This window comes from Cardiocondyla obscurior, linkage group LG07 (genome assembly GCF_019399895.1).
Source record: "Cardiocondyla obscurior isolate alpha-2009 linkage group LG07, Cobs3.1, whole genome shotgun sequence".
Taxonomy (NCBI): domain Eukaryota; kingdom Metazoa; phylum Arthropoda; class Insecta; order Hymenoptera; family Formicidae; genus Cardiocondyla; species Cardiocondyla obscurior.
The window spans coordinates 2,893,024-2,909,653 of NC_091870.1; the positions used below are offsets into that span (position 1 = coordinate 2,893,024).

General features: G+C 45.3%; 2 protein-coding genes across 2 annotated transcripts; one reads left to right on the top strand and one right to left on the bottom strand.

Moving 5' to 3' along the window:
- Window positions 1-42: 42 nt before the first annotated feature.
- On the bottom strand, window positions 43-16,615 carry Setd3 (SET domain containing 3). Its single transcript, XM_070659671.1, has 7 exons — window positions 16,140-16,615; window positions 15,377-15,868; window positions 15,105-15,228; window positions 1,441-1,555; window positions 1,226-1,378; window positions 661-984; window positions 43-578 (listed from the first exon to the last, which is right to left on the bottom strand). Exons 1-7 carry the CDS (start codon window positions 16,261-16,263, stop codon window positions 453-455), a joined length of 1,458 nt encoding a protein of 485 aa, XP_070515772.1. The 5' UTR covers window positions 16,264-16,615; the 3' UTR covers window positions 43-452.
- On the top strand, window positions 7,735-14,552 carry LOC139104303 (uro-adherence factor A). The gene is made up of 2 exons (XM_070659716.1): window positions 7,735-8,072; window positions 11,389-14,552. Exons 1-2 carry the CDS (start codon window positions 7,944-7,946, stop codon window positions 14,407-14,409), a joined length of 3,150 nt encoding a protein of 1,049 aa, XP_070515817.1. The 5' UTR covers window positions 7,735-7,943; the 3' UTR covers window positions 14,410-14,552.
- Window positions 16,616-16,630: the final 15 nt, after the last annotated feature.

The window sequence follows — 16,630 nt, forward strand, 5'->3', positions numbered from 1 at the left end:
TCATTTTGTCTACCAATTTGATTTGTATTTAATTAAAAAAAAAAATATACATATATATATAAAATGCGTAAAAAATCTGCATTCTAAATAAAAATTTTATATGTTTCTTGAACACACACTTGTATAATTATATTATATATCAGGTAGACGTACATATATGATCAGTTATTCACATAATTCGCAATATATTTTACAATGTGTGTTTTTTTCCTATAATTATTACCCACACATGCGTCAATCATGAAGAGTTTACATATTTAACAGACGATAAATATGCGCTTTATTATATATAATTCGTCCACTTATATATATTATATATATATATTTTACTTTTTATAATTGAAATTGTCGTTCGGGAATATTGTAAAAATAAAGTTGATTTCTCTTGTGATGCTTTTCTGTTTCTAAGTGTGAACGTGTTTGATATCCCCGCTTAACCACAGCCGATTATTTCAAGCTTTTATCCATTGCTCCACGTATTCGAGCGCACCCGAAAGAATTCTCTTTTCCGTGACCCTCAGCTGGACCGCTATTTTTTTCGTCTGCGGCAACGTGGTCTCCAGCAACTCCAGATCTTCCTGCAAATAAAAGGAAATATTAATATTGATTGGTCGCGCGCTGATGGAAGGTAAGTGGCACAACGTCGGGTTTTACTTTCACCTTCAGTGTTGTCGGATAATTAGCGATTAAAAGCTGCAGTCTGGTCAGCAAAAATTTTCTGACATTCTCCTCGACGACCGTCTCCAACGCACAGTCCACGTGCTTCAGGTCGAAGACCCTGTCCGAGCGCAGCCAATGCGTGAGCTCGGCTTTTCGCATACTGAACACTCGCAAGAAGGCTAATAAAGTATCGGAGATGGGCTCCGTGCCCGGCTTCAGCAAAAATTCTCCGACTGACGGCAGATCCAGTTTGCCCAACAATTCTATTCGTTCCTTCTGAAGAGAATCCGCTTTGCTGATACCGAGACGCAGCTTAAAACCATCCTGTAAATTGCAACACAAATTGCCTTGTAAATAATGTATAGAGATTCGCATTGTGAAATTCGTTTTTCTACAGATTCCTAAGATCGTCGATTTCTCTTCGGTGGATTTAAGATTGAAAAAAAAAATATTATAGATCTACTAGCCATTTTCACCGTTCTTGCGTTCCGATATTAAGCTTTTTAGCGGGAGATCGGCGTTATTTTTTATTTTATTTTTTTTTTTAACAAATGGTTGAACGTACTTGCTCGTTGTCCATGCAGACGAAGCCTGAGTGCACGAAGAAATCGGAGTTTGTTCTCGGGCCGTAACTTATGAACACCTGCTCCCCTTTCTTGAAGTCCCTCAACGCGTAACACTCGCAGCGGTCCGAGGTCGCGTTGAAGTCCGTCGTAATCTATGGTAATGACAGAAAACGCATTGCTCGTCCGCACTCGGCTCATCATCTTCATGACTTACCCTTCCGTTCTCGTGATTGCACATGTCCCACATCGGGATTAAAGCGTGTATCATGCGCGAGCCATCCGGACTTGGGACCAGATTCTGCCTCGTCATCACCGTGGAAACTGCCCAGCTGAAAAATTTATTCGACGTTATTATCGTCATATTTTATTACAGGCATCTACGTAGACCAGACGAGACTAACATTCCTAGAACAGCGGAAAAAGATCGTCTCAATCCTCCACATGCATAAACACATTACAAAAAAAAAGGTTTAAACAAAAGATTAATTTTATTTTCTATTATTGATTCTCTAAATAAATCTTACGTCCTGGTTGGATTGTAAAAAAAATGTATTAAAAAATATCAAAGATTAATTAAATTAAAATATACTAAGAAATAATAAATTTAATTTTTATTCTTCCCGTGTTCCGGTCTAGCTCTCCTCGATTCAACGTCGCTGCTGGTCTTTCGCTAATGAAAATAATCTAAGTCGAGAATTGCTCTCGACCCGAGGTGAAATCCACCGGCTATCAAAAGTCGCCGTTACGACGGCTGCGTGCGTACCCGCGTCAATCCCCGGAGCGTGAAGCGCTTTCGCTTTCGGGGCGAAATTGAGGAAGAGCATCGTTAACTTCGCCGCGGGCATGCCGCCTCGCTTTTCGGGTACGCGAGAACTTGACCCAGAATTACGGAAATGAACGTACGAGAGGATTCATCGTCGCTTCCGACGACGCGGACTTTCCTTCTTGTCTCTCCTTTTTCTTTCCCCGCGCCGAGAAACGCGCGCGCTTCTCACAATCGCCGTCGCATGTCCTCCACGTGGGAGACGATCGCGTGTTACTCTCGTTCAACCGGGATTTTATCGCCCGTGCATACAATAAAGTCCGTGCACGACCGCCGCGCCGGTTGCGTGATTGAGCTCTTCCTCGTGTAGAACAAATTAATTCCAGTAAACCGTTTCGAGCTAATGACGCCTCATTGTCGGCCGAGGATGCGGCCTACTTCTGCGACACTTGCCGTTCGACATTTTAAATAATCGAGAAACTCGAAAGAAAATATCCAACTCTTTCTTTTCTTTTTTTTACACATTTCTCAAACACAGTAGTATAAAATAAAATTAATTCTCTCGCTTTTTCCGAGCTCGGGGAAATAATTGAATTCGAACTTGAGAGCCGCAGATTGCCCAGCGTCAAATCGCCAACGACGGCTGAAAAGGTCAACGACCCTGAGCGAAATATTTAGATGTGATTGGGAGATATGTCCGCAAGAACAGGTTCTGTCTGCAATACCGCAAAATGATACGTCATTACTCGGCAAACCGCCGTAATCTATTACGCCGAGCGCGAAAAAATCGCGGGCAAATAATTGATAGACCCTGGCAGGAGTGCTGTAACAATACAAATAAAATTGTAGGGAGAGAGAAAAAAAAAAAAGGAGTGGAGGGGAATGAATTCTTTTTGCGATATCGTGGAAAATCAAACATACTCGCCGCAACGTCGGCTTCTTGCGATAAAGCGAATAAAATTTCACGGTCCGCCGACAGTTTGCCGCGTTTTAGCGCTCGTTTATAAATCCGCGCGTTTATAAAACTCGCGTAACTTTTCGAAGCGCGTCTCGCGTGCGGCGAGAAACCGCGGGAAGGTTACTACGTGCGCCATAAGCAACGATAGCGTGTCCTCCGCGCGCGGCCGCTGGAAAGAAAAAATTAATTTTTCAAAAAGGAATTTGATGAAACCGGTGAGATATTCGCTTTTAACACGCTCCGTAATTTCGATGTCGCAACGAGATTGCCGTTTTAGCGCGAAGTTTCCGTGCATTATTTTATTTTAGTTTTTTTTTTTTTTCTTTTTCTTTTCCTACGCGAAATCGTAACGATGCAGAAACGGCTGGAGATAAAAGCACTTTCGCTTTTAAACCCGGCCTCTCTCCTCGCGAACAATTATCAATAAGAGACGATTAATAATAATTATTATTATTAATAACACGAAGACCTAGCGCGGACCAAGCAGGAAGTTCCTTCGATTTAAATATTTCAAACCTTCGATTCTACCTGGCCTCCGGTTACTTCGTCTAAATTATTCGATAGTCCCCCGGCGATTAAAGATTTCGAATGCAGCGGTGCCGTCGATCGAATGTGTGTCGCGTGTTTCTCAACACCCTCGAGAGAGAATTAATCGATGCGCTAGGAAGACCGGATTTGTCATGAAAGTTCGGATCCGCGTGAAAGTGCGAGGCCGAAGCGCGGCTCGGTCTTTACGTGTCTCCCCTCCCGCGGCTCTTTAAACCGAGATACGAGGAGGAATATATCGTCGAGAGCAACGCTGCGCGTTCACCAACGCTCCGACGAGGAAAGGCCCGGGTCGTTTTTCCACGAGCGGCGCTTCCAATCGCATTTGCATGCGTGTGCGTGCACCGCCGCATGCTGCGAAAGCGATCACGCGTATCTCTCGCGGGGTTCCGCGCGACCAGCGTTCACCAACGTCACGCCGTAACCGTATCATTAACAATATAAAATAGGCGGTGAGACTTGGCGAACGCGATCGCTATCGCGAGCTGTTTCCCGCCTGGTCCCGCGGATCCCTCTCGCGCTCTGAATAAACGAAACTTCTGTACTCGAGCCAGCTCGGATCTCATTAGTACGATAATTAAACGCCGCGTGTTATGACGATTTAGCGGAATATATTTCAGCGCGTTACGCTAGGATTTTATTTTATACTTTTATAGAAAATCTACTAGTCGGACGTATTCGCGTAATTTATTCAATTAGCCGGCGACACGTCGACACCTCAGAAGGTGAGGCACGTTTATTAGTGTGTATCGTTAATTAGCATATATACGGGTGTCAGTTGCTCTACGGTTGCTCGCATTCTGAAGATTTTAGATCGGTATAGGTGGTATAAATATATAAAATATTGTGCGTTTCACCATAATTCGAGATGTCTCCGTAATGCCATGTAATACAGTTTAACCGGGACAGAAATACCGCGGGACAGGATTCTCGCGTTAGAAATCTCAAGCTGCCAAGCGCAGCGTTTTGCGCGGCGATCATTAATCAACGCTCGCGTACAACGTCCGTGGTGGCGTTTATGCGTCAGCGTCAACAAAAAAAAAAAAAAAAAAGGAAAAAAAAAAGAAATAAAAATAAAAAATAAAAAAGAAATAGAAAAGAAAATAAAAACCCATCGGAATACAACGAACTAGGCCATCGGGAACTGGATATCGGGCTGAAACTACAAAAGTCGACCGTCTAAAAGGATCGGCGTTTCGCGCAAGTCGCCTTTCTAGACGAAGTCCAGACGATCGGTTTTCCGAGAGAACGAGCGAAGCAGTCCGGACGCCAAAGTGACGGATCCCGACGGAAAAGAAATAACTTATCGAATTGGAAAGTATCGCCGGCGTCCGCGTATCATATACTTGTGGGTTACGGGAACACGAGGCTTTATTACGCACGGCAAACCGTGGCGATCGCTATTATTTTCAACCGTGGATCCGATCGGTCCCTTCGCCGGCACGCTCGTCTATATCGCGTAGAAAGTGTGCATAGAGAAGATCTCACGATCTCCGATTCATCGGGCGACCTTCCCACGTGCGCTCGAGTGTGCATCCATGCCCGGTGTGCTATTAGTGAGCCCCGTATATCAGACGATCTATAAATTGAAGCTCATTTCCCAAACAGCGAGTCACGATCCTGCGTTTGAAGCGAAGATTATTGTCTTCCGCACGCGGCATCGGCGCATCAATTTATCAATTATACAATTTCTCGCCTACAAGAGCTCCCCTTATTTTTTATTTTTTTTTTATTAATTAATTAATTAATTTTTATTATTATTTTCTTTTTTTAAGGCATTTGCATGGAAAAGTATCCTTTCTTTTCTTCTCTTCCAAAGGCCTAACACGTTCATGGGACTTGAAAGATTTCGAAAGAAGGATGAGGTTGTACGTAGACTTCTATTTAGCGTTATGGATCGTCTGAGACGAAGTTGAGACAATGCAGCCGGCTCTGATGACTATCCGCGCTACAACGAATTGCGAAAGAATCGGCGTCGTCATTATTCCTCGTCATTGTCATTACGTCGCCGTTCGCCTCAGCGCGGTTCATTAAAGACGAGCTCGCGACAATCGCTCTCATCTCGGGCTCCCGGTTAATTTCACTCGGTCGCGTTACGTGTCGAACCGCGAACGATCCGCGTGTTATAACTGGCTGCATAATGCGATAATTGATACAAACTCACCGCGAGAAATAACGAATTTCACACGCAAGTTCCTTCGGCAGGCGAGAGAACTTCGTTTGCCGCTGGTAGCAAACTAAATTCTTCCCGCGTAACAGTAACCTAGGAGCGATTGTGAGAAAGAAATTGTTTGTTACTTTAATAATTCGTTGCTTTGAATTCGTGAAAGTGCAGAGACAATAGAAAAAAAAGAAGAAGAAAAAAAAATCATAGACTGAACGAGAGAGATAAGTACACAAAAGAAGGGTAATAAGTGTCGCCCTAGTCGGACGCTGGACTTCTGTCTGTATTAAAGGTTTGCACCGAAACGGCATTACAATTTTCAGGAAATTATCATAAATCTCGGGTCGGCAACGGGTATTATTTTTAAAACAGGAGAAAGGAGGAGAAATCACGGCTGCCGCGAGTATTGTCTACGTAAATTACGCGTAAAAGGATAGTTTGCATAGCCTATTGTTGCAAACGATCGACACACTTCTCCACTTCGCTCGCGTTTGCCCGATCGTAATTTTTAATTCCTCAGTTTGACGTGCGTTAAATAAATAAATACACGCCGCGGCGGATCGCGATTTCCTTTCGCTTTACGTCGCCGACTGAGCGGCTTCTTACGCTTCATCATATTTAAAATATACGCATATTTAATATTCTTGTACCCAATAAATATAATAATTAAAGTATAAGTACCGAAATTTTTCTTCTCTTTTTTTTTAATAAAAAAAAATTTCTGTAAAGTACCAAATATATGCGGATTTAATAGCGATAAAAAAAATATTTAAAAAATAAAAATACAAGCGGCGCGTGCACATGATCGTGAAAAATTAATACTCGCGGGTTCGCGTAGTTTATTCCGACAAGTTTAAACGCAGAAACGCACGAGGAAGATCCCACGAAGCTTTATCTTAACGAAGGCACGCGGTGATAGATATATGTACGCGACATTTGCATTAACAAAAGTTTTCGCTTCGAGCACTTAACGACTTCCTTTCCCGAAGTCGCGAGCAGCCGATCGCGATAGGGCAGAACCAGCGATTGAGATATCGGCAAGCGAATCAACGGTCTATTAATTCCTAATGGCGACATTACATTTCTTTATTTACCGTCGACGGTTACTTAATCGTATGCACGTATCCTTGCGTCATAATTTACAACCTAGAGCTCTTCTCCTTCTCGCAATCGCTGCAAGATACCGAACGCTCCGGGTCGGGTTTCCATAAACTTGGAGATAAAAAAAAAAAAAAAATATGCAACCCCCGCTGATCGCGCTTGTAACATTCGGTTTTAATGCCCGATCATTTGATACTTGGCTGAATCCCGCCGCTGTTTCCCGGACTGAACTTTCTCCGGACGTCTTTTTCCTTTTTCGCGCGCCTCCCAATTTGGAATAAGCGACCGCGGCTTCCTCGTCGATCGCGGATGTCAGCCGATCGCCATCGCTCAGGCCCGCGTGCGGCGATCACCGGAATTCATCTCGCCGCGGCACGAAGGAATCGTCCCCGCCGTGAGCGGGCGACCGCGAGCAGGCGGCGGAGTTACTCGCGGTGGAAGAGAACACTCTTTTACTCCTCTCGAGTTTCACCGGCTTACTTAGGAGCGCGCGCGGAGAAAAGCGACGTCAGTCCGTAGGGGCGATTTGCCGAGAACGCAGACGAGCGGTCCGAAGCCCGCGAAAGTTTTGCGCACCGAGCGAGACAACGGTTGGGGGCCTCTTCCCTTTCGCGGGTTCGAAAATGGAGAACGCGTTCGCCAACCGCGATGCTCTCCGCGCGGCGACCGAGAGGAAGCCCCAGTGAACGCGGAAGCAAGAGGAAAAAAGGAAACTTGATCCTCGCGATCCTTCGATCGCGAGTTCCGAACGCGAGGGATTCTCTCAAAAGTTCACCTCCCTGGGATAACGCAGAGCAGCTGAAACCTGCCTGGTGCAACGCGATGGATTAGAAACGTTGATACTACTGACACACCGAACTAATTAACAATTACCCCAGCGCGCGAAGGTAATTACGAGGAAAGTTAATTACGAGATTACTACGTCGTGAATCGACTGCCCGCGAGCGGACTTCACGGTCCTAATTCGACGGACTTATTGAGAATTCGACGCGCGTTCGCCTGCATGATTCTCGAGGGGATTCCGAGTCTGTGCAACCGCAAGAACGCGATCTTCGTTATTCTGTGCGCCCTGGTGATCTACGTGCATCTTATCGCGAGCACCGACGAGAAGAAGTGCCTCACCGCCGTAAGGGGTTCGCGGTGCCGCGAGGACCAGGCATTGAGATTCCTGATCGCTCTGTAACTATGCAGAAGGTGTTCCCGGTGCTCGCGCTCATCGCATTCGCGTGTGACATCTCGCGCGGTATTCTGGTCCACGGCGATCCCGCGAGGAAGCCGGAAGTCCCGGAACGCAGCGTCGACTATGAGTATCAGGTAATTACGAAAGGGGCATTCGTCCTCGATTAATTATTCACGATTGTACGTAACGTAAAAGTGAATTCCTTCAAATAAACGAGACGTCACGGGCGTGTAAAATCTTCCGTCTAATCGTAAATCGAGAATTCGAACGAAAAAGAAAAATAATCGAAAGGTTAATTTAAAAAATAATTATTAAAAAATAACGTAAACTTTTTTTTTTTTTTTTCTCTCTCTCCTTTCCTTGACGGTTTCTTCAGGTTTAATGCAAAGAACTTTCTGGAGTACGTTTTACAATTAGACACGAGAGGGTGAACGACCGGTTTATACGGTCACAGAGCCGAAAGTTATGCTTCTGACGTTTTTAACCGGTCGTGATTTTTCAGAAAAACTGGTAGATTGTGAAATTTTGTGACATTTCTGTTGATATTTGTCACGCCTCTTAGTGATTCCGTGCCGTGCAGAAATGCATGTATGTCCTGGATTGCGAAACAATCGTGACGTGCGCCGGCGACAGGTTCAACCAAGTTCCGTAATTACGTTCATTAGACGTCGTTAAACTTGAATGATTCAAGTTGAACATACGATGTCAAGAATCTGTTTAATTCACGCCCTCACGTGTCTAATGAACGTTTCGTGGGACGTACAAAATATCTCTCCCGAAGGCAATTACAATTCATAAACGTAACCACAACAATTTTAACGAAATTAATTTCAGGAAGACTTCAACGAGTTATTCTTTCACGACGTAAACTACAAACCTTAAATGGTTCTTGAAAAATGTATTCCTTTTATCTTTCTTCTTTTCTTTTCTTTCTTTTTTTTTTTTAAACAAAGCTCAACGCAAATTGACAAATTTAAAGCTGGTTCTCGCATCTTTTTTTTACATCACGTATCTTTCACTTGAAACGTTAAGCTGGCAAGTAGGATTCACTGAAGCGTAAATCGCTGGAACTAGTTTCCGATCCCTCGCGAGTACGAAAATCACCGACACGTTAACGTTCGAAGCAGGCCTCATTCTTTTATCGTTCGTAATTTAACTTCAGGGAAAGTGCGCGGGTTTCCGAACAGCCTTGCGTATCTCGGGGCCCGCCAAGCGTCTCAGCGAAATCGGGCTCGCGATATCATTTTTTTTTTCTCTAACGCTTTTCCTCCCGGAATTTTTCGCCGATGTGCCTGACCGCGAGATCGATGCGCTGCGACGAGAAAACTCGCGCGTGAATCGTGAAAGAAAGAGAAAGCTGGTACCGCGCGCGGAAAGTTGGAGACTTTACGAGCGTTTTGTCGCGCATTTCGTCCGCACTCCCGATCTCGGGGCCGAACATGAAGAACGAGGTCCGGCAGTCGCGAGAGGAGGAAACCGAGATGGGGAAAAAAAAAAAGAAAAAAAATAAAGAGAGGAACGGAAAATGCTCGCGTTTAATAGTAAAAAGCGCTCGCGCTCGCGGCAAGTTCTCTCCGTAAGAATTGGAGAAAACGTGCAATTATAAATTTAACAGCTCGTACTGTGGAAGGCGAAAAGATGGATTCGCGCGATACCGCGTAGTTAACGCTGAAAAGAAGTCGGCGATCGGTCCGAAAATCCGCGGCGGAAATTCCCCTTTTTATTTATTTTTATTTATTTATTTATTTTTTTTTCTTACTCGTGGACGAAATGCAACGAGTCGCGAAAATCGTGCCGCGACTTTCGTTATCCGCGAGAGATTAATTACGAGTGATTTTCCACGTGACTCGCGAATATATGGGATTGGACCGTGGAAAATGGCAAACGTGCGATCTTCTTTTTTTCGCGGCGAGAAAGCGAGGTGAAAATCACCCGCGAAAGCATGGAACTTCGCGTTTAATGGAGTTACGAAATGATTTAATACAGCGCTAATGAGCCGATTGAGCTAACGCCCGCTTATGAAATGCCACGATAACTCGTTCATGTTAGTCCGATGCTCGCGAATACTCCAACAGCGAAATATCTTGCTAAGAAAGCGCCATTGTAAAAAAAAAAAAAAAAAAAATCAAACAAACAAATAATCTCATGTAAGAATCACACAGAAATAAATTAAATCAAGATCTAAAAGAAATAGCAAATTAGCGAACACGTGTACCAATTAAATAAAATTCGTGCGACAATTATTCTACACCCGTGACTGAACAATGGTCCAGGTTCCTCCGCGGCAGTTTCAATGGCGAACTAATTCGGCAAGAAAATCACTTCTGCGAAACCGGGACGGAAAAGCATCTTCAAGCGAAGAATCGGCTCTCTATTTCGCACGTTCTCACACGCGCGCGCACGTCCGGCTTGCGAAAGTAAAAGCGAGAAATCGCCGAATCTTTTCCTTCGCCGTGAAGAGGACACCGGCGAATAATCGAGGAGTCAAGATTAATCGTTCGCGGTTCCGCGATAAAAAACGACGGGTTCACCAGGATTTGCCGAAACTGCGGACGATCCTTTCGATCGGGAAACTTTCGCGAAACCGCCGCGAGTAAACGCTGAAAGTTGACTCTTCCTCCGATTTCCGAGCTCACTTCGCTCGAGGATTGTTGCGCAAACCGCGCAGCGATTTTTTTTTTTATTGGAAAGAAAAAGAAAAAAAAAGAACGCAATCACTCCGGCGGAAGATTGGCTCGCCATTTATGTAAACGTTTCGTGATGATATTTGTAAAGCGGCCACAAACACCCCGATACTTTCTATCGTTATGGTCGTTGGCCTTTACCGGTGCTCACAATCGTATGCCTCGTTTAACAGCGATTTCCTGCGTGACTTGTGACGAATTGCGATTTGCCGAAGTTTAATTTTATCCCCCGCGCGATTTCAATAAACGGCAAATAATTTGTCCCGGTCTAAGATTCGCGAGGAAACAAATCGATTTCTCAAGCGCGATCGTTAAACATTATTAAACGGGTAATATTGGCAGGAAACTCGGAAACAGGAAACGATATTCGTCGCGGAGTGTCAAAGTAAGAAAAAATAAATAAATAAATAAAGTAAAACAAAAAAAAAATTATAATAAAAAAATAATAATCCCGTGAAACGACGAGATTATATACGCTTAATGTATCAGTTACGCCAAGTGGTACACTCCATTATAAACGCGTGTTATTAATATACATTTCCCGCAGTGTTTCGCATAACGCACGAATCGCTGAGATGCGTATCTCTTTCCACGCATTTTATTAAGAATTAAATTCCAATTTGAAATTCAATGAAGAATTTTCTCAAACAGTCAAACATAAAAATTTTGATTTAAGATACGCAATTATATTATATATTGTAATTAGCAGCGATACTAATTGAACCTATTTGTTACTAAATTTCAAGAACGATTTTAATTCTTCCAGACGGAATCGCGCGGACACGGTGACGCGGAGGTGCCGCGGGGTCGCGCGGAAAATCGGTCGAGCGAGTCACCCGTGGGTAAATGGAGGAGCAACGGCGAAGCCCTCGAGCCAAAGTGGCGCGACGGCGACTCCGTACCCTTGCTACCGTTCTCCCATTACCGATCCTACACGAAGGACGAGGTCGAGGATGCTGAGCAAGAAAGCTTCTCCGAAACAAGTCGCCGGCCGCTCAAGTATCATTTCGCGACGGACCAGCCGGACCGTCCCCGAGGGAATCCGAGGCGACTTCCACCTCTGGAAGAGAGCGGAGGTTCGTACCGGAGTCGAGATTACGAGAGCCTTAACGAAGATTATCCACGCAAACGACGTCGTCCGCTAAAGAACCCGCAAAGTCCGATCGTCCCCTCCGAGACGATCGACAGCGCGGCGAGCAGCGACGGAAAACGCGGTCGCAACGTCGTCGACGGCTCGCTGAACGATCGGGAGATGACCTGGAGATACCGCGAGACCTTCCAGGCTCGTCCGAGCGAGTACGAGCACGAATTCAGCGACGAGGAGTACCTGAGGCCGCGTCCGAGGAAGAGGCGGCCGCCGCAGAACTACGAGTTCGCTCTGGCGAACGAGGCGTCGTCGAGCGATGAAGAATCGAGAAACTCACCACGACATCCGTCAAAAGTCGACGAGACGACGATGTTACCCGAGAAGGAGCGAGAGAACGCGCTCGAGCTGAAATCTCTTCTGAAGATGCAACAGGAAGAGGGCTCGAGCCTGTCTGAGATACTACAGCGAAAGAATCTGACCCTGAGCGATCTCCTGAAAGGGAAAGCCGACGTGATAAACGCCTTGAAATCAAGAATCGCCGACGAGTCCGACGAGTACATCGAGGAGATGTCGAGGGTGATGTCCGACTCGCTGATGAAGCTCGCTGCGACGGTGACGCCGCCCTGGAAGTCCACGCAATCGTCTCCGACGAGCACCACTGTAAAATTAACGACTTCGGACGCAATTACGGACAACTCTGTGTCCCAGACAACAACCGTCGCGAGTGAAGCGAAGAGTCTCGAGAAGAATCCCGCGAGAGATGCGAGTCGCGTTAAAGAAGAATCGGAAGACGCCGAGATGACGCAATCCGCGCAAGGCTCTTCGTGGCTGAGACCACCGACGACTCCCCTGGCGCTCTCGACGATCACCACGTCGACGACGCCGTCGCCGCCGATCGCCCTGAACTCCGCGGAGTACTTTCTGAATGACGACAGCAACGCAGAGTCGACGAGCGATCGCGGAACGAGGCTCGAAAGTCTCGACGAAGATGAGATCATGGAGTTCTCCGACTTCACGGACTTCAAGAAGGGCAAGAGCCAGGCGGCACCGGTCTGGACGAATCCACCGAAGGAGAAGATCGTCATCTCGCAACAGGCGCCTCGCGACACCGAGTCCACCTTAAGCATCGAAAAGATTCTCAATCCCACGGAACGGACCAAGCCGGCAGAAGGTCGTGGGAACAATCAGGATGACGACACCAGCGGTCGCAATAATGGAAAAACGATTCGAGATAACGGTCAATTAGTTCCTATCGCCACGGAGGATTACAGCACGTTCGACGAAGCCGCGTACCAGAACGACGCTTCGAAGAAGCCCGAGGACGACTGGGCGCGAAGTGAAATACGGGATCACTCGAGTAACATCGCCGCGGTTTTAAGCCGCGTTGAGAAGAAGCAAACCACGAGCTCGGCCCAGGACGGAAAAGAGTTGCGCGATAAGAATCACTCGGCTGAGTACCATCAAGTGACTCGATCACCGGGAGAAGGAACTCGCGCAATGGAGAACCACCGGGACGTGAGACGCTACGAAGACGTCGTCTCCGAGATCGAGCCGGAGGCGCGGGCAGAGATCTTCGAGCTGTTCGCGTCCGGTTCGGCCGGCAAGCGACTGGAACGTCTCCTCAAATCGAGAAACATGAGCGTGGAAGAGCTGATCGCTCTACGTCAAAGAGGCTCCAGCAAGGTCCACTTGACGGAAGTATCGCAACTGCGAATGTCCAAACCGAAGAATCATCAAACAATGGAGCTGTCTAACGCGAACGATTTCTCTAACGAACAAATTACCATTCCGCTCTCATCTGGCAGCAAGCATATTAGCGAAAGTAAGATCTCGGAACATGAAGACGCGAAGCAAGACGAAGAGACGATGAATCAGTTTAAAGATATCATGAGCTATTTGCACAATCCGTTCTTTGACAAAGACGTGGAGAACATATCGATGTCGAAATTGCTGGATCTCGTTGAACACGATAGAAACGCATCTGAAAAAGCAACGCGCCTACAGAACGGTACAATGGATGTCGGCGAATTGGAAAATCCACGGCGAACGGTGCAGATCGTCGATTTATTGACAACATTCGGTTCTCTGCCTTTCGCGAAAGACGTGCAGCGACAGTTCGGGGCTGAAATCGATAACGAATACGAGCCAGAAACAGAGCTTTCGGCGGACAGAAATAACACGAGTGTGGTGGTGATCGATGAACGAGCAAATACCCTTCGATCGGATAACTCTAGCGAATACCACGCCGGCTATGTTGAAGAAATCGTAAAAGAGGAACCGAATATCATCGACGTAAAAACGGCGGTGTACGGCGAAACGATCAGCACGAACGACGGAGAAGAGAAGAAGACTCTGTCGAGGGTGAAGCCGAGCATAATAGCGAGCGGCGCAATTCTGGGGGTGACGATCGTCGTGTTCCTGGCGATTTTCATCGTGTGCCGAATTCGACAGAAGCAGAAATACACGTACAGAAACACTTTCTCCCGCGCGGTGTTCCAAGGTCCGGTTATGGCGGCGAGAAAACTATCGAATTCTAGCAGCTTGAACGCTGTGATGGTGAACGTCGTGGCTACATCGACGACTAAGAGGCCGGAGAGATCCGAAGCTCAAGAGGCGGACGATTTTGATAAGAGCGATATGGACAACGACTCGTTAGACGCAAACGACAGTTGGGAAACGATACCCGATTACGCAAAGTAACTCGTTGTCGGCACAATTGCATGATTAGTCTATTAGTTTGGTATATAAGATTTGTGTATCGACTTTCTTATTTATTAAATAAAATTAGAAAATGCAAAATTTGCACCGACTTTTAGCCACCTTAATTACAATCAATCTCATTTCTGTACGAAATTATAGTTATAGTATTCCATTTTTTTTTTTTTTTTTTTTTAATTAATGAAAATACATATCAATCTTTTGTGCCAATCTAATAGAAAACTGCCAGTATTTTTGCATATACTTATCAAGGATGAGTTATACTTCGAAGGCTGATTGAATGTTTTTAACGAAAGCTACATCGTTAAGTTACTCGTCGCGTTATTTCACCGAGAGAAAAAAAAAAAGTTCCAGCGTGTATATAGAGATATTTTTTCTCAATTATAATCGACCGATACAAAATTATATATATTAAAAAAAAATGCAATTTAAATATATCGGTAAATTTTTTTCCAAACAGTATTTTTAGATACCGTAATTGAGCAAATGCTTTACATCACAAACTAATTTGCTAAACTATTTTGATGAGCTTCCATGCATAGATCATAAGATATATTTATTTATAGGTTTATATATGTTGTAAGAGTTAAATTTTATATATAAAGCTGTACATTTTATTCAACTTTTGATCGATTTGTAATTACCCATCCTTATTAAAAATCAATTCAATTACTTACCAATATCTCTCGTAAGTGAAAACATCTCTAAGAATCGCTGAGACGGGGTTGTTGGTGTTTTGAAACACCTTATTGAAGTAGGAATACTGCCTGGCGATGTTCCGACATTGCTTCAACGCAGCCTCTGCACAAAAGCAACAATATCATAAATATAAAAATATAAAAACTAAAGACCGTAAATTACAAACTACAGAATACGTGTGAAATTAATAATATATTTATATAAGGATAAAAATATGAAGCACAGTTTAAAAAGCAAATTTATTGCGTACCTAATGTAGGACTGCCTTTCAGCTCAATCATATCGTTAGTCTTCATGTATAAAACTGTATTGTAACTGCTTGGAAGCATATCTAAGTAAGGCTTCCACTTGGAGTTCTCCTTGTACTTCTCTATAAGTAGCGCTATAGCCAATGCCACTTGCGGCATGTGTTGTACCAGTGGATCATTTTGAAGAACCAACAGTTCCGATGCCGCGGTGTACGTGCTGAATATAAGCCCTCTGGGTATTTCCATAATCAATTCGTTCTCCGTAAAGTCAGTCTCGGCTCTCAATCCCAGGTCATATCCGGAAAACTCAACGACACTCAAGCCGTCCACTCTCGCCCCGTTCTCCGTCAGCCAGTTTACGAATTGTCCAATCCCCTGGGATCGCTGGGACGTCTCCGTCTTCATCTCCTCCAGTCGTTTAACCTTCAGCAGAACTTCGGATATATCCAAGTAGTTGTTCCATGACTGTGTCACATACGCTGGATTACTGCTCACTGCAAAGGCACCAAAAATAGCACGTAAAAACAAATACTCCCGATGTTATAACTGAAAGATACATTCCAGCGATCGAATATACAGAAATACGATACCTTGGCACACATTTCGGTTCAATCCCGTTAAATCCTTTATACATTTATCATCAAAATTTGTAATTATGCGGCATGGAGGCTTTCGTAAAAAAAAAAAAAAAAAAAAAAGAAAAAACACGGGGGATTTCTCGAGAGCCGAAAAAGAACACGCTCTGGTGCGGGAAGTGTTACTTACAGTGAAATAGTTTCTCGCACAGGACATTGAGCTCGTTTCTCTTCGCCGCGGATAAGTGCCTCTGTTGCGGTGACGGGCCCGGTTGTTTACCCTTGAACGATGTGTGAGCCTTCTTCCTGCCCATTTTTGTCTACTATCTCACGGTGCTCTCGTGGCTCCTCTTCGCATTCAGATGCATTATAGTGCGTGACGCGCGGCGCCTGCGACTAGCGAGAATAAACAGTTTTCGTCGAAACGAAAATAGCACAGTTCGAGCGGCCTGTGTGCGAAGCGGGTGTCGCAATCGACGCGCGACATAACCTCCAAAGGGACGCGAGTCGCGATTCCTGATTCTCCGCGTGCCGCGGCTCTCGGCTTCCCACGGCGTATCTATTGATTTTCCGATTTCTGCCAGGGGTCACCTATTTTCGCGGCTACTTCCCAACCGGATCGTCCTCGATCATGATTCCATCCGAGCCGGAAGTGACCGGAACTGACCGGAACGGTCCCAA

What these genes read in the sequence shown, in the direction of transcription:
- LOC139104303 (XM_070659716.1), top strand. Translation starts at nt 7,944, where the DNA reads ATGCAGAAGGTGTTCCCGGTGCTCGCGCTCATCGCATTCGCGTGTGAC. An exon ending in GCGTCGACTATGAGTATCAG is followed by an intron (nt 8,073 to 11,388) that starts GTAATTACGAAA and finishes TAATTCTTCCAG; the next exon opens with ACGGAATCGCGCGGACACGG.
- Setd3 (XM_070659671.1), bottom strand. Translation starts at nt 16,263, where the DNA reads ATGGGCAGGAAGAAGGCTCACACATCGTTCAAGGGTAAACAACCGGGC. An exon ending in GTGCGAGAAACTATTTCACT is followed by an intron (nt 15,869 to 16,139) that starts GTAAGTAACACT and finishes GTGCCTTTGCAG; the next exon opens with TGAGCAGTAATCCAGCGTAT. An exon ending in GCAATCACGAGAACGGAAGG is followed by an intron (nt 1,379 to 1,440) that starts GTAAGTCATGAA and finishes TCATTACCATAG; the next exon opens with ATTACGACGGACTTCAACGC.